Below are 18,819 nucleotides of genomic sequence, written 5' to 3' on the forward strand. Positions count from 1 at the left end.
GACGGCTTTTAAAATACCTCTACATGTTATGGTCAAAAAAGCAGGCAAAGAAGGCTGTGTGCCCAAGACATGTACCTGTAGTGACGCGCGCTAAAACGTCATTTCAAAATCGGTCAATTGTATGCTATAAAAATTAAATGAGTGCCTTTGCAATGTTCGATAATTTCTCGCTAAGCGGTGGATCCGTATACAATACACCGAATCACGGTTGATGTGGGTGTATTACTGCGCCTAAAGATGTAAAATTTAAATGCGTAAAGATATTTAATTATTTATAAATCTTATGTAATAGTTTTAGTAAGTCATTCGCTCTGCATTATTTTTCTTTTCGAAAGGTATTTTAAACCTTGCGAGAACCTGCGTAAGTTATAACGTTATAAAAAATGATGCTTCTATCGATAGAAATTTATTATAAACTTCTGATATTACTTACAAAAAAGCGTGATATTTGAAAACTTTAAAATAACATCGTTTGTGAAAAAAAATATACACAGCGTATAGGAATCGATTAGCACATTTTTGACCAAATTATCCTGACAATGTCGACGCAAAACTAAAATATTTATATTATTCTTCACTTTCATATATTTATAAATTAAAAATTTTTAATAAAACAATAAATCAGTGGCGTAGGAACAAGGGAGTACATGGGCACAATGTACCCTTCTTCAAATTGGAACGGGCTGGCAAATTGGTTAGTAAAATATATCATTTTGGTTATTTTTATGAGGTTTAAATCGAAAACGTTCCTATACGCGCCTGCAATTAATTAATAGCTGTTTATCTTTAAATTTAATTTGTGGGGCCCAAATATTTCAAAGAAAGTGGAATACACTCTTACCATAAACGATCATTTTATAATAGTTAAACATTTACATTTTCCAACGTAAAATGTTTTTCGCCCCAAAAATGATCGATTCCAAATAATTGAATCTATTCATTATTTGATATAAAATCTAAGAGCCGGGAGACTTTACGATTGGCTGATAAAACACCACGAATACGATGACGCCACTTTTCCCGCAAAGTCACCCAAACGTATAAAGAAAACCGAAAATACGAAACCCAATTTCACCATTCAAAATAAAGACAGCGGAGCGACAGGAGCCGAAAATTTGGACACGGACGACATTTGGGGAAAAAGAAGCATTAGGACCGGTGCGAAATCCGTGAGAACCAGCCTTTAAGGTACTCCCGTCCCTAAGCCACTACAGCGGACCCTCCAAGAAGTAAAAACCCAAAGATTTTGCAACAGGGGAAACGAAAATTTGGTTAGCTTGTGGCGCAGTCGTGAGGATCGAACGGGAAGAACAGTGCGCATGCGTAAAGGAGGATATATTCTGGGTCCACGAGGAAATATATAGCCAAATCTGTTGCATCCCAGGCACTCGTTCCTCTCCAAGCTCTCGGAGAAGATCGTTGCCAATCGATTGATCGCATTGGAGAACAAGCTTTCCTTCGCAGTTAGAGTTTCTCTCGGCTACCGCGAATCTCGCTAACGGATAACGAGGAACATTATCAGTGTTAAGTTCGCGTCTTTAACGAACGATCGTGTTCCAAGTCGAAGATCACGTTCAAATTCAGGTTAGTCGCTGTTTTTTGTGAACTTTCGCTGGTGGATTTTCTAGAAAACATTTTATCGATTTTGTTTACCGCGTTTCGTTTGTTTTGGCATCCTTAGATTTTTAATGGTCTGTTTATATTAAAACGGATTGATTTTCATTTTAATTTGTTAATTATTCACGGTGTTTTTTTAAGTGGATTGGGTGTATATTATATAATTTGGCATTTAAATACTGACTCTTCAAACCATAATTATTTTATACTATATATATTAAATTATTAGAAACGTTGAATTAGTTTGGTTTAAATTCAGGCTGAGATTTTTAACTATCACTGTTAGATTAAGTTTGGTAAATGAATACGTTAAAATAACCATACATTAATTATTTACGAATTAATTTTCCTCTTCCGTCATATCAATTTTTAAATTCAAATGTTAATCTTTCTAAATACTATAGAATCATGTTTTTAAAATATCCGCGGATTTTGGTGAAAACCTCTTTCTGTCAATTATATTTTCCTTTCGTCAGTATCCCGTACAATTTAAAATGCGTTTATTGTGTCAAACTCAGCTTAGTTCCTGAAACTTCAAATTTGAAATATCCCTTTCAAAATCTGATTTATATGCCAAAACACCGTGGAATGTCTCTAACGTTACGTAACCCGTCACACCTCAATAGAAATATTAAGTGAAAAATATCAATTTAAATGAAACGTTTATTTTTTTTTTAAATTAGGGAACTCGCTATGCTTCTCTAAACCATAAGATTTCTAGAGTTACTCTTAAAATTTAGTCATTTTCGAGTATGAGAACTGAAGCGTTATTTTATAATTGCGACTATTATATGAGATTGCCGAACATTTTGTTAATTTTAAATATTTAATATCGGTTGTATCAACCGATATTAAATATTTAAAATTAACAAAATGTTTCGCGATCATGACAACATTAATCACTTGTGACCTGCCAGTATAGTATAAATGTCAAACTACGCCCGTGTCATATTTACCAAACGAATGGAAATAGTAATGTTTTTATTTATATTATTTATATTTTGGAAAAAAGTTTTTTATTGTTCCTCCGAATGGATCCCACAGTCTGCCTATAGGCTACTCCCCTTAAAGGTCAATCAAATCAGCGAGGGTAGTCTTAACATAAATATACCAAGATCAATAACAAAATATATGCAACAAAAAAGCGGATATACGGATTAAAGGCGATTTCAAATAAGGAAATATATTATGATAATCATTTATATATCAAACCTTTTCTTTGTCATTTTTGCGGACGTAGACGAACCAAAATATTTCTTGTTTGGTGAATTTTGCATGAAGTTAAATAGTTTTCGAACGCGATAAGGCCATAATACATAAATTTCCACTCTTTGTGACCTACTCTGGAGAGGGAAGGTACGTTAGTTTAGCAAGAGGCCAAGGAACCTCCCGAATTTCGGACCAAAAACTTCCTCAATTGGTGAGCAGCTCATCTCGTGTTTTACGTTATTTTTGGGGCTTTTAAATAAAATCATTCGTATCGTATAGCGGCATTATTTCGACTGGCTGCCGGTTATAGACGGGACGTATTATCACCTTAAGTACTTCATTATTGTACTGTCGAGGAGGCCGTGAATGTCTGCTTATCTTTAAAGCGGGACCATTTCCTCGACTAGGTGAAGAGTACTCCGAAAAAAACCCAATTAAATAAAAAAAATATGGTCGTTCAAAGTCAGTCTTTTTTTTTCCGTCGAGGAATTTATTTTAAACTTTTTCGATATTTCCTCGTTTGGGAAACCAGAATAGATTCAATTTTTACATTGTCACGGGTATGGCTAATTTGGGTCAAGTTTAGAGACAAAAAATATTTAAAATGCCGAACAAATTTTTTACGCAAAGAAAATTTATATAATGGGGTATAAATAAAACGAAGTATTTAATTGAAAAATTTTAAAATTTGGGTGAGAAAATACCTCCACATGTAAAAGGAAACAAAGTGGTTAATATTAATATTTGACCAGGACATGAAGGTTTAGACTTTGATTAGCGTCAAAATGTGCGCTCTGCCATAACGGCTCATTAGGTGGTTTTTTTTTCGCCTGTCCCAGGACAAAAAGTGTAAACTTTTTACCCTAAAACGTTTTATTCGCCTGTTCTCGTTGTAAGATTTACCCTGTCCCGAATTTTGTTCGCTCGTTCCAGAGCTCAAACGTTACACTTTTTACTCCTCCTCGAAAGGAGGTGTAGAGGGAGTAATCTAGCTTATATAGAAAATTCGTCTGCTTAAATTTCGTTTCACGAAAACATAACGGGTTTTGAACATCTTCACTTGTGGCAAGCTTTTAATAACGAATATCCAATTGTTAAATGCTATTTAATGACTATAAAAGTTGCTTGATGACTTAGACCTAAGGTGGTGTCTTCTGTATTAGCCTAGCTGATTATTATTATTATTAAATAAATAAGAACAATGAGTCCTATATTGATGATCTCACCACCGGTCTCCATCTTAAAAACAAAACAAATATATAACCTTTAACCTCTAACTACTCCCTTCTTACTCCAACTCGTTTTTTTCGTCAAGATAGAATTGGAGTAAAATTACGTCATAGGGCTACACTTTTGAACCTGCTCAAAAAACCCAGAACAGGCGAAAAAAACCACCTTCCATGTCCGCCTACAGGCTTTCTACCTTTTGAGACGCAACTTTTCAAACTAAATGTTAAACCCTACTCATTTATCGGTGAACATTTTTAAAGAAACCTTTGTATAGAGTAGTATCACCTCGTACCTTTGGCCATGGCCGCCATTTTAGGCGCGTTTTTTTTCTATATAGGAAAAAGCATGGGTGACGTTGCGTTATGTAGCACTGACACTACTCTATACAAACAAACGTTTCAATGGCGGCGATCCCGTGGGGGCTGTGGGGAAAAACATACGGGGGCAGAGCCGCCACAGTGTGTCAGAATTTAAAGCCCGGTGTAGCTAGTAACGGAGACCACACCACCGGAGGCAGAACCCCCACAGGGAAACATACGGGGGTAGAGCCCCCACAGGGAAAAACATACGGTTGCAGAGCCCCAAAGAAAAGAATTGAGATTCGTCCAAACAGAAGGTCGCCTCGTCGTGTACCCTGTTTTACCCAATTATCTTAAGTTATGATACATGGCCTAAATTACCTTCGTAATGTATGTGGCCAAGAAAAACTAGCATTGTACACAGAGATTTTCCTGAAGACATCGACTTAAATTTTGCTATCAATGAATAGGCGAAACTATAAAGTCCAGGGGGGTTGAAAAGATGGTAGTCACGTGACTTTGTGGAGAACGACAGCGCCATCTATCCTAAGAAATACGAACTATTATTCATTTTATTTTTCTAATGGTGATTTAAATTTTTATCGATTCGTCTAAATTATCTATTTATTATTATTATTTAAAACATTTTGTAATAGAAAAGTGTAAGTTAATTAGCTGTCTGCAGTATCTGGAAGGAATGTATTTTTTCTTTAACGTCACACGGCCATCTATGAACACGAGTTACCGAATCGAAGTTGGCTGTGTTATGGTAGTCACGTGATTTTTATTTCCCATTTTAACAAGTGGGTTTAGTAGAGCTTAGCGCCGATTTGATTTGGGTCTGCGGCGACGTTTCGCCAATATAAATTGGCGGCGGCGCAGCGCTCCGTTTTTTTTAAATCCTCGGCGGCGTCGAATTTTTTTCGGCGGCGGTGACTCGAAGGGCCAAAAGTTTCTCCCCTCTTTTGAAAATTAAATTTTGAAAAAAAAATCCCCGTTATTTTGAATGAAAAAAAATAAAGTTACTTAGAAAATCTCAAGAAAACTTCGCCGGCGGGATCTAATTTTAGCGTCGGCGGCGGCGGCGAGCTGAAAAGTAAATGGCTCGGCGCCAGAGAAAATATCTGCGACGGCGGCGTTGGATCGGCGGCGCTAGGCTTTACGGATAAGAAAACTTTAAAACAAAGATTTCGTTTAAATTTCTAATTTAAATAATTGGGTTTCTATTTTATTTCCCTTACTAAATATTTCCCATATTTAATCAAATTTTATTTCTTTAATCTGGTAATATAAAAACGCTTAGAATGATTATCTTTTAAATTTTCTTTTAAACCCGTTTACGGGAGTATCCCCCAACCACAAAACCGCATAGCCGCGATACACGTGAATTTACAGTTGAAATAGGCGTTAGCATAAATTATTCATGTCTTGTTCAACTTGTTAAAATGTTCCACGCGCTCTTTAATATTTTAGCGTAAAAGGCTCGTGCGTTTTTTTATATTTCAAGGAGCACGCGCGAAATCGCTCGAGCCCATTTGTACTAAAATACCAAGACGCACGTGGAACTTTTTAACAAGTTGAATAAGACATAAATAGAGTTTATGCTAGCGTCTATTCGTTTCACCTAAAACGGGTGATAATCGTGCCCTAAAGGTCTATTACCTAAAATTACCATTTGTCGCGTGACGTCACTTACTGACGCCCTTACTTTCCGCCAAACGAAACAAAAGGTGATTCCCCATTGAAGATATCCCCTTGAGAGCATTCAAGGCAAACTATAGTATACTTCGAGGAATTTAATAATTAAAGTTATTATATTAAAAAATGATCTGAGAATTCAACGTACATGAAGTGCACTAAATTCGTTCTGGCCCGGGTGGCCCGATGTACTCTCATATTTATTTCCTTCTTTTCGGTCATTAACACAAAATAATCGTTTTTGGGAGCTCAATTTACAGACCTTGAAAATTCCTATCGTTCACATTGGAAATTTTGGCGTCCAGTATAAAATCGCATTAAAAAAGAGAACACCAGATATTTAAATTCAAATGCACCTCTCAAATAAAGGTATAAATCGTCACTTACAAAGCGATAATATATAAAAATAAAAATAAAAAACAATTACCACGCATTGGAAAAGCGCTGTACATAACATTATCGAATCTGACCTTTAAAGCTTAATATATAATTTTAAACTATCTATACACAATTAAAATAAGTATTATAAGAAGAAAATAATAATTATTATAATTATTATTACAATCATCAATTATACATGGTTTCTAGGCGATTTAGCCCTAGGCACGCGTGAGCTTTAGGGGAGGGTAATTTCGCCCACTCGAGAGGGTCGGAAATTTAGGCTGTCCCGTGATAAAACCAAGTAAACGCCATTATTTAAAATTCGAGATAATTAAAAGTTTATATTTGGATTTACATTACTTCGTAATGTAAGTGGTATTTATTGGTTTATATAATTGAGGATTTGATTCGGGGGCTGGAATAATAATAATAATAATAATAATCAGCTAGGCTAGTACCCAAGGCACCACCATCAATTACGCGACTTTTAAAGCCATTAATTCAGGTGGCCGGGTTACAATGCGTAGGAGGGTGGTGGCAAGCCTTTCGTGCCACGCGAGCCAACAGCTCCCTACACTAACTATTACCGTTAACCTCAACAAGTTTTTTATGGAAGGGGAAAACGAAGAGCTCGGGGAAAAAACCCTTTAACCAGTGGGGAGAGAACTTGCAAACTCAACGCGGAAGGAGTTGTTCCGAGTTTTCACACAGTGCCAAAAGCTGGTGTCGAGCCCGGCTCCTCTTACTGCGAGGCGAAAGTGCTAACCACTTCGCCACCCATTTTGCAGTAGGTGTACAATTCGCATTTTAACCAAACGATCGAAACGAGTCTAGGTGGCGCTTCGCACTCTCCCAAGCGTCTGCTTTAGCCAAATACCTAAGTCGTAATAGCTCTGTGTTAGCACGGAGGAAAACATAAAAACGGTTTTAAATTATAATAAAATTTTAGAGCTTCAATTTCGTCCATCAAAACCCTCGAACTTCTAACTTTTCAAATTTGGCGTTTACCACCTTTTGCGATTTGTTAACACGATACTCGGAAAATCCCACATTTTTAGTCAATTGTGTCCCCGAACCAAAATCCTTACAACGCCACTGAAACTAACAAGGAAGTCTGACTACCCGAGGTGTAACACACCGATTTTGTTCAAACTCGGGGGTTAAGAAGGGCCTTAATGAATCAAGAAAATTCCCAAAAGGAAAAGTTTCAACGGGCATTAGTTTTGCCATGGCAACCGAAAATGTTTTTGACAACACAAAATGGAAAATTCCTTACCGAAAAAAACATGGGATTTTGAAAATTTCTAAAATGCAAAAACTAGAAATTTTTTTTATCAAAATTGACGAATTGATCAATTTTTTCTAGTTTTTTCGTTTTAATTTTTTTATTTTTTTTGGAAATTTTTTATCATATTGAAAAAATTGATTACATTTTGATCAATTTTATTTTTTTTTCGTCAATTTTGATCAATTTTTTCTAGTTTTTTGCATTTTAAATTTTTTTATTTTTTGGAAATTTTCGGTAAGGAATTTTCCATTTTGTGTTGTCAAAAGCATTTTCGGTTGCCATGGCAAAGCTAATGCCCGTTGAAACTTTTCCTTTTGGGAATTTTCTTGATTCATTAAGGCCTACTAAACGCCCGAGTTTGAACTAAATCGGTGTGTTACACCTCGGGTAGTCTCCTTGTAAGTGAAAAAATTCGACCTATAAAAATTTCTCAATAACACCCTTTCAATTGATCATAGAAAAACATTTGTACGATTTTTTTTCTAACTTTCGTTTTCAATTGAGAAAACACACTTTCACTTTAAAATTAAATTTCTATTGAGTTGAAAAAAGGGCACGCCGTTGAAAAGCGGGAACCCCTCTGCGAACTAAAAATAACAATGCTACCTTTAATCGGGGACTTTAAGAGGTTACACCTTGCGGGAGACTAGCTTTTATTACCATAAGTAACATCATATTCGTAAGTTTGACACGGAAAAATTTCGGTTAATTAGAGTCTGTAGGTAAGTGATTGGGTAATCGGAAGTTTCGGAAATAAATATTTCTCCAGAAACCACACTACCAGGTTAGTTTGTTGGTAATAAATACCAGCGAAAACGCGCCTCCAATTCTAAAATAAATATTTCTCCCGAAACCAAGAGGAATGCTTAAAATAGTCAATTTTACGTTCCGGATCAATAATTTATCATTATTATGGCAAAGTAAACGTTATTTTTACCGTTGAAAGCGTTTCAATTTTCAATAATCCTTGGCCTATCCTTGAAATAGGCTGCCAGCCGCGATTTCTTGGGCACCGTTACCTGGCACTCCTTAGTCACGTAAAAATGTATTTGGTAATTGACGAAACAGACGATCTATAATAAATATGGCGCCGGGAAAGTGTCATACTTCGAATTATTATGTTACTTATGGTTATATAGCGCGATGAAAAAAAATACTTAATCAAACAGCCATCCGACAGACAACCGGGCGGCCGGATTTTTATAGAAAAACTTGTTTGAAATAAATAATAGTGAAATAGGAGCGCAATTCTATTTTAACTAAAAGCAGGAAGACCCTTTATTCGTATAGAATCTATTGTTCATAAAAATAAAATTGAACAGAAATAATCCAGGAAATCCTCAGAAGTAACCCAAATTTAATCAACGTACGATTGAAAACACACTTCTTTATTTTTTTTTTAATTTAACGCGATGTTAATCGAAGCGTCGAAACCAATTCTCAAACTTTCCCGTTTAAACTACGCTCTACTAAATTTTCGTTTAATTTTTTAATGTTCACGATACACGTAGTAGAGTGATTATCACAAAAATCTCGGTATATTAAAATTCCAGTTGCCTTTTACTTTAATGTTAGATTGCGTGTGATAAATTTACGCGCTGATAAAGGTAAATTTTCCCTATAAAGTTTTTCCGAGGTTTTAATCATACCCTGTAACCGCTGTACTAAAGTAATATATTTTTTTGGCATTACCAAAGGTGGTATTATAAGTGGTTAGCATTTTTGGGGACAAAGGGTAATCACTGCGTACCCAGTTTCTTAGAATCAGGGAAAAGGTTTTTCCAAAAGCGCCCTCTTGTCATTGGGTGTAATACAATTTTTTAATCGGCCGGGATTCGAACCCGAGCCCTCTTGCACGATAGGTGAGCGTTCTACCGCAGAACCACGGATACAGTTACGCTTTACTGAAAATTAAAAACTCTTTCGAGGAGAGGTATATTTTGGCTTGCCAACTTGTAAGCATATCCGAATATGTTTAATTTCATTTTACGTGATACATATTTTCTATCACAAATCCAATATCGTTGTTTTTAATTTGTTTACACTCCTAACATGTTTAAAAAAAGGTTTGATCTAGCTTCTGAAATCTGGCGTACGTGGCGCTGCCAATCAAATCAAATATTATCAATAGTTTATCGAGAATTTTCTTATTTTTAAATGTTTTTCTGAAAATATTTTTCTAATACCGGTATCGGCCAATATTGGCTTCGCTTAAGCCGATATTGGCTGATACCGATATTAGAAAAATAGGCTGATATATCGGTGCATCCCTAGTCTCAACATTAGTTATTCTCCATAAGTAGTAATAAAATCATTCTTGATTTATCGTACTTTTGATGTCCTCATTGTCAGTTTGTTCTAAATTGATGGGTGTGTCAGTATCGGAGGCCTCCTTACCGTCAACTACCCGCGTTGGGGCCCCCAACCACAGAGAAGAAAATAACTTGATCGTAGAATTCATGGACAATCTTTTTCCCGAACCCCGGAGTAGATTGCAACTTGGTACCACAAATATCTTACAGTGAAAGGGCATTTTTTTAACGTAAATGAATTAAAACCCCAGACTGTAGAAAATGAAGCCAGACGACCTCAATTTTGCTTTCACTTTCGGACGGGGTTTTTTACGGATGACTCAAATTTAAGTGCTTTGGCGCTGGCCCCCTTTCGGAAATAAATTCCCGAGAATATTTACGGTTATTTTTTCTTTAAAAGTGTATCGCATAGCGGTAATTCCGAGTATTTAAAAATAAAATTTTCAGTTAAGCAGTTAAATATTGCTGCAATAAAAAAACGTTATAAGTCATCCAAATACGATCGTTGTTAATTAATGGTTACATTCCCCTAATCGTGAGACTTTGAACTAGTGTTGTTAATTTTCCCGAAAAATAAAATGCGGAAATATTTCCAGAAAATTTTCCGAATTGCGGAACATTTTCCACAAATCGGAAAAATAAAAATTTTAAACATCAAATTTACTTTTTATCGATATAAAATGTCTAATATCAGTTAACATACTACAAAACATTAATAGTGTTACATTGTTAATCAGTTTAAACTAGTCTAGAGGTTTAGTTTTACTTTCAGATTCGAAAAAATGAGGCGAAAATTCCTCTTTATTTAAATTTGCAAACAATATATTAGACTAATCATGGAATGAAACCTTTTTTTATCGGAAAAATACGGAAAATTTTCCGACTTAAAACACTACTTTGAACTAAAATTTAACTAGGGTTAAGTTGTATCTATAGGGGGTTGACACTATAAGGTCATCGAACGTCAGATATAAAATTGTATACCAACATGGCAGCCATTGCTAAAGCTACGAAGTGTTACTACGCTATTAGTTGATCAATTATCGTATAGATCGATCCCATTTTAGTGGTGGGCGTGGAAAGAGGTTTCACAGCTGATGCGAAAAATTGCTATACTTTGATCTTAGCCAAACTACGCGCAAGCTTATTATCCAAATAAAAGAAATATTTTATATAAAATTATCTATTTAGGACTAAACAAAATATTTTATCGCCACATAAAATATTCATTTAAAATTGTTTTTGTTACAACAAGAACTATACTATTGGTAAAATTTCACCCTTTTCGAAAATATCTATACAACAACGAAAGTACATCCCCATTTTAGAAGATATCTAGCTTAAGTTATCGCGTTTGCTATCCAACAACGAAAGTACATCCCCTGTTAGAATATATCTAGCTTAAGTTATCGCGTTTGCTTTCCAACAACGAAAGTACATCCCCTGTTAGAAGATATCTAGCTTAAGTTATCGCGTTTGCTATCCAACAACGAAAGTACATCCCCTTTTAGAAGATATCTAGCTTAAGTTATCGCGTTTTCTATCCAACAACGAAAGTACATCCCCTGTTAGAAGATATCTAGCTTAAGTTATCGCGTTTGCTATCCAACAACGAAAGTACATCCCCTGTTAGAAGATATCTAGCTTAAGTTATCGCGTTTGGTATCCAACAACGAAAGTACATCCCCTGTTAGAAGATATCTAGCTTAAGTTATCGCGTTTGCTATCCAACAACGAAAGTACATCCCCTGTTAGAAGATATCTAGCTTAAGTTATCGCGTTTGCTATCCAACAACGAAAGTACATCCCCTTTTAGAAGATATCTAGCTTAAGTTATCGCGTTTGCTATCCAACAACGAAAGTACATCCCCTGTTAGAAGATATCTAGCTTAAGTTATCGCGTTTGCTATCCAACAACGAAAGTACATCCCCTGTTAGAAGATATCTAGCTTAAGTTATCGCGTTTTCTATCCAACAACGAAAGTACATCCCCTGTTAGAAGATATCTAGCTTAAGTTATCGCGTTTGCTATCCAACAACGAAAGTACATCCCCTGTTAGAAGATATCTAGCTTAAGTTATCGCGTTTTCTATCCAACAACGAAAGTACATCCCCTGTTAGAAGATATCTAGCTTAAGTTATCGCGTTTGCTATCCAACAACGAAAGTACATCCCCTGTTAGAAGATATCTAGCTTAAGTTATCGCGTTTGGTATCCAACAACGAAAGTACATCCCCTGTTAGAAGATATCTAGCTTAAGTTATCGCGTTTGCTATCCAACAACGAAAGTACATCCCCTGTTAGAAGATATCTAGCTTAAGTTATCGCGTTTGCTATCCAACAACGAAAGTACATCCCCTGTTAGAAGATATCTAGCTTAAGTTATCGCGTTTTCTATCCAACAACGAAAGTACATCCCCTGTTAGAAGATATCTAGCTTAAGTTATCGCGTTTGCTATCCAACAACGAAAGTACATCCCCTGTTAGAAGATATCTAGCTTAAGTTATCGCGTTTGGTATCCAACAACGAAAGTACATCCCCTGTTAGAAGATATCTAGCTTAAGTTATCGCGTTTGGTATCCAACAACGAAAGTACATCCCCTGTTAGAAGATATCTAGCTTAAGTTATCGCGTTTGCTATCCAACAACGAAAGTACATCCCCTGTTAGAAGATATCTAGCTTAAGTTATCGCGTTTGCTATCCAACAACGAAAGTACATCCCCTTTTAGAAGATATCTAGCTTAAGTTATCGCGTTTGCTATCCAACAACGAAAGTACATCACCTTTTAGAAGATATCTAGCTTAAGTTATCGCGTTTTCTATCCAACAACGAAAGTACATCCCCTGTTAGAAGATATCTAGCTTAAGTTATCGCGTTTGCTATCCAACAACGAAAGTACATCCCCTTTTAGAAGATATCTAGCTTAAGTTATCGCGTTTGCTATCCAACAACGAAAGTACATCCCCTGTTAGAAGATATCTAGCTTAAGTTATCGCGTTTTCTATCCAACAACGAAAGTACATCCCCTGTTAGAAGATATCTAGCTTAAGTTATCGCGTTTGCTATCCAACAACGAAAGTACATCCCCTGTTAGAAGATATCTAGCTTAAGTTATCGCGTTTTCTATCCAACAACGAAAGTACATCCCCTGTTAGAAGATATCTAGCTTAAGTTATCGCGTTTGCTATCCAACAACGAAAGTACATCCCCTGTTAGAAGATATCTAGCTTAAGTTATCGCGTTTGCTTTCCAACAACGAAAGTACATCCCCTGTTAGAAGATATCTAGCTTAAGTTATCGCGTTTGCTATCCAACAACGAAAGTACATCCCCTTTTAGAAGATATCTAGCTTAAGTTATCGCGTTTTCTATCCAACAACGAAAGTACATCCCCTGTTAGAAGATATCTAGCTTAAGTTATCGCGTTTGCTATCCAACAACGAAAGTACATCCCCTGTTAGAAGATATCTAGCTTAAGTTATCGCGTTTTCTATCCAACAACGAAAGTACATCCCCTGTTAGAAGATATCTAGCTTAAGTTATCGCGTTTGCTATCCAACAACGAAAGTACATCCCCTGTTAGAAGATATCTAGCTTAAGTTATCGCGTTTGCTTTCCAACAACGAAAGTACATCCCCTGTTAGAAGATATCTAGCTTAAGTTATCGCGTTTGCTATCCAACAACGAAAGTACATCCCCTTTTAGAAGATATCTAGCTTAAGTTATCGCGTTTTCTATCCAACAACGAAAGTACATCCCCTGTTAGAAGATATCTAGCTTAAGTTATCGCGTTTGCTATCCAACAACGAAAGTACATCCCCTGTTAGAAGATATCTAGCTTAAGTTATCGCGTTTGGTATCCAACAACGAAAGTACATCCCCTGTTAGAAGATATCTAGCTTAAGTTATCGCGTTTGCTATCCAACAACGAAAGTACATCCCCTGTTAGAAGATATCTAGCTTAAGTTATCGCGTTTGCTATCCAACAACGAAAGTACATCCCCTTTTAGAAGATATCTAGCTTAAGTTATCGCGTTTGCTATCCAACAACGAAAGTACATCCCCTTTTAGAAGATATCTAGCTTAAGTTATTGCGTTTGCTATCCAACAACGAAAGTACATCCCCTGTTAGAAGATATCTAGCTTAAGTTATCGCGTTTACTATCCAACAACGAAAGTACATCCCCTTTTAGAAGATATCTATATAGCTTAAGTTATCGCGTTTGCTATCCAACAACGAAAGTACATCCCCTTTTAGAAGATATCAAGCTAAGTTATAGCGTTTACTATCCAACAACGAAAGTACATCCCCTTTTAGAAGATATCTATATAGCTTAAGTTATCGCGTTTGCTATCCAACAACGAAAGCACATCCACCTAAAGACACTAAACAATCCGCAGTTGGATTTCTTAAAATAGGGATATTGTTCCGGACGGGCACTTTTTTAAATCACGCGGTCACGGGCACTTTTTAAAATATCTGCTCTTTCAAAATAATTCGACAATTTCATCTTAATAGCGTAACCTTGACAACCTGGAAGCCGATCTAAATACGTGTAGTACATAAAAGAATCCCCAAAAATAAACCAAATTTATCTGTACGTGCCCAACTCGGCCCTCCCTAATTTGTTTGAGTATCAAGGTACACTTGCATTTTTAATCGGGCAGAAAAACCAATATTTTCGGGGAAAGTTTACAATAGTCGGTATTTTACGCGAAGGTAAAATAAAGTTCACTGCTAAGAGATTTATTTCGGTCTTGCAATATTGGGAAACAACGTATAGCTAGAGGGCTAACGCATTCGCGAAGAGCCTACAGAAATAATTGCATTTTAGGCGAAAGTGTTCGGGAAGTTAAGTGTTTTTCTAAAGCCTTCTTTTTAAAAATTTCATTATTATGATAATAATTATAATAATTGTAGTTGGCGGCGTTTTTTTAGGATTTTATTACCAAATTTAAAACTAAGGGAAAAATTATTTACGAATCACCTACGTCAAAATAACATAACTTCTATAATAGTTTACGAAGAGTTTGGCCCTCGGTTTGGCCCGTTATCACCACCAATAAAATATAAATTATCTAGTGTATAAAAGTCAAATATTCCCTTTTTAAAAAGTTTGCGTAAACATGAACAATCGGGTATTTTTCTAGTCTTTACGTTTTACTAATAAATATGTCATTTTTTATTAATATTTTTAACGATTACATTTGATGAAGAGACCGGAATTTTCTATTATATATTTTTAAGTGGTTTTCAAAATATTCCATTTTAGACATTTCAACTAAAATGAACTAAATTACCGTACATATTTTTGAAATTAAAATTTTAAATTTAAAGCTAAGTTTTCCTCTTAAAGTTGTTATTCATATTTTAAACCTTTTTTTTTTCGTATTTCGTAATTAATGTCGTATTGTTTAGTACAACTATTTGGGGGATAAAATAACCCCCCCCCCACCTAAAAAAACACAATAAGATGTTTATACTTGAATCGCTAAGTAGGCGGCAATTCCTATAATTTAACACAACTTCCCCAATAGATCAAATAACACCCTAACAAACCTACCCCTATCAGCCACAAAATATGAAATTAAAATTTAATTTTTTAGCCAACCCTAATTGATACCACATAAAAATATTCTAGGTGGCCAAATAAATGACCCGTTTTTTGTACCTGGTAGAGGAGGACGCAAATTAATTTTTGGGGTCAGTCGGCGTTCGAGAATTTGTTAAACATTTTTCATTTGTAATTACACATTAGGAGTGCCAAGAAGCGAGCTATCCGAAAGAAGCGTTACATCTCAGTGACAAAGCATCATGGCACCCAACACAACCACGTCTACCACGACCGTAACGGAAACGGTGGACAAAGTACCCATACCAGAGGTGTCCATCGAGCCGGTAATAACTCAAGAAGCGACTCAAACTATCAAGAGGAAATTAGTCAAATCCGACAAGCCCGAGACAATACCGGAAATAACGGATGAGGAAATCCTGAAAGACATCCCAACAAGGATAGTGTGGGAAAACGTACTTATTTTCGGTTTTCTACACGTTGGAGCCTTTTACGGACTTAAACTATTCCTCACTGCGGACGCAATGTGGCAAACCAACTTATTCGGTGAGTAGCCTTCGCGTGATATCTCGTATTTTCCTAAATTGACTCGTGACGAACTTGTAACTGATAACATTTGGCCCAGCTCTTTGAGGTCAGAAAGAAAATATAATTTGTACTCGTTCTTTGGAGGGAAAAACAAGTTTTTATATATAGCTAATCATGATACGTTCAGCCTAGTTTAGCGGTCAGTAAGGGACTATGGTCAAGGGTACCTTTACTCTAGGTCAAATGTGGTCAAGGGTACCTTTACTCTAGGTCAAATGGGTATTTTTTTTACCAATATGAAGAAAAAATCTTTTTAAAAATTTTTTAAATCCTGCTTATCAAAATATGTTCAACCTAATTTAGCGGTCAGTAAAGGAAAATATGGTTACTTTTAATTCCAGGTCAAATTTTATATTGCTTTGGAACTAATTAAAATTTAATTTCAGCCGTAATCCTGTACGTATTCTCCGGATTTGGCATTACAGCCGGAGCCCACAGATTATGGGCGCACAGAGCTTACAAAGCAAACCTAGCTCTCAGATCTTTCCTGTGTTTCTTGAACTGCATCGCGTTTGAGGTTGGTAAATGATTAAGGGAATTTGAAAACCGGGAAATAATGAGCTAATCCAAATTAAATATTTCCACAGAAAGACATTTACGATTGGTGCAGAGAACACCGAGTACACCACAAATTCACGGACACCAACGCTGATCCCCATAACTCTACCAGAGGATTTTGGTTTTCCCACATCGGTTGGTTAATGGTCAAGAAGCACCCGGCTGTCATCTACAAGGGCAGTACCATCGACTTCAGCGACCTTTTGCGGGACCCAGTCATCGCCTTCCAGAGAAAGTAAGTAATAACCCCATTTCTACAAAATAAAATGTGTTGGGAAGGTTTCACCTACCATTCGCAATCTTTCCCTCGAGCGAATTAAATTTCGCCAGAAAACGCTATGAACCAAAATATTTTGGAAGCAATAGCGTTTATTAGTTTAGAGAGGACATACCTTTAACTACTAGAAAACGCGTTAAAACTAAAAGTGGTTTGCGTTGGAGTTTTCCAAGGCTACACTAGAAACTCATCTTCCGAGGTTGTGATCACGCTGGTTTCATTAAGTACCCGCTAAGAATGTTATTTGCATTTGCAATGAGTCGCATTTATACCGTCGCGTCTTTTGCCTCATCTCCGGGATTCTTGTCAGGGACTAAAATAGGCCGCGTACGCGAATGTAACCCATAAATTAGAATTAAACCTTTTTTCCTTCATAGATACTACTACTATTTGGTGACGGTATGTTGCATCATCATGCCAACCGTTGTGCCGCATTACTTCTGGGGTGAGACTCTGTGGAACGCTTTCTTCGTCTCCGGTATGTTGAGGTACGTCTGGACCCTGAACTGTTCCTTCATGGTCAACAGTTTCGCCCACCTGTTCGGAGACAAACCGTACGACGTCAACATTAACCCGGCGGAAAACCGATTGGTTCAAATTTGCGCCATCGGCGAAGGATTCCATAACTACCACCACACGTTCCCTTGGGACTACGCCACCAGCGAATACGGTTTCAAGTACAACATTACCACGGCATTTATCAATTTTTTCCACCAAATCGGATGGGCGTACGACCTGAAAATCGTCTCGAAAGATATGATCAAGCAGAGGATAGCCCGGACGGGTCCTGGTCACGAATACAAAGCCAGCACCGAAGACAAAATCTTAGACTATTAAATTACTCCATTCAGCACATTTTTTATCGCGATGCTTTGAAAGAATCTGTATCTTTCTAGCGTACGTTACTACATTTTAGACTTTATATTTTTGTGATAAGTTTTAATAGAAAATGTTCGCCCCAACATACCCATTTTTTTGTTGACGAAAGGGCACATATTTCAAGCCATGAACAATTCTACAAATATCTCTATTGAAACACGTTGTAATGTTAAGCTCAAAAAAACCAGGGCCACACTTAATGTTGTTGCTAAAGTTTGCAAAGTTCGCGAAATTGCCTATTACCCGCGTCCATTTTTAAATTATATAATATTGTTATGAATGTTGTAGAAATGTATCAATGTTAAACACTACATAACGGCAATAGTTATATTTAAAAAAAAACTTAGTTTTTTCGGCAATTTTTGCGAAGAATTTTTGTATATAGTATTTAATTTCTACACGCATCTACTACTAACTACTAAACTACACCACATAATGTACATAATAGAGAAAACGTAAACATTTTTACAAAATTTAAAAAAAGAAAAATTAAGCTATTTTTCGAGGAAATTGAAATATATCGGGCATTTATAAAATGAAAAAAAAAAATTAAATCAAAATTATAAAAAAAAATATTAAAGGCTAAATTTATATTAGCAAAAAATGTGTCCTCTATATTTTAAAATTATCTTTTTTTTTAATTATTTAATTGTATAAAACCGAAAAAAAAATACTGGGAAAAAGGTTTTGAAAAATAAATCGATTTTTCTGTAAACGTTCCTTTTAAGAAAATTTGTAGCTATTTCATTTCTTAAAAACGTTCTAAATTTGGAATTCATTTTTAGAAACAAAACTGCTTAATATAATAAGCGTAATAAAACGATGTTCATTTCCAAACTGTACGTTATTTCGTGTCGATATATGGTAATTCAATTATTTGCGTAATTTTATACGGTAACACGTCAAAA

General features: G+C 35.9%; 1 protein-coding gene across 2 annotated transcripts; it reads left to right on the top strand.

Moving 5' to 3' along the window:
• Positions 1–997: 997 nt before the first annotated feature.
• On the top strand, positions 998–18,592 carry LOC149926518 (acyl-CoA desaturase-like). Of its 2 annotated transcripts, XM_090158107.1 has the most exons (5): positions 998–1,584; positions 15,796–16,155; positions 16,584–16,714; positions 16,785–16,990; positions 17,410–18,592. In XM_090158107.1, exons 2-5 carry the CDS (start codon positions 15,852–15,854, stop codon positions 17,867–17,869), a joined length of 1,101 nt encoding a protein of 366 aa, XP_090014233.1. In that variant the 5' UTR covers positions 998–1,584; positions 15,796–15,851; the 3' UTR covers positions 17,870–18,592. The 2 variants fall into 2 exon arrangements, with proteins under 2 accessions (XP_090014233.1, XP_090014232.1); XM_090158106.1 differs by lacking the exon at positions 998–1,584 and having other exon boundaries at positions 15,672–16,155; positions 17,410–18,591.
• Positions 18,593–18,819: the final 227 nt, after the last annotated feature.

Source organism: Leiobunum rupestre, chromosome 9 (assembly GCF_980474605.1).
Source record: "Leiobunum rupestre chromosome 9, qqLeiRupe1.1.hap1, whole genome shotgun sequence".
Taxonomy (NCBI): domain Eukaryota; kingdom Metazoa; phylum Arthropoda; class Arachnida; order Opiliones; family Sclerosomatidae; genus Leiobunum; species Leiobunum rupestre.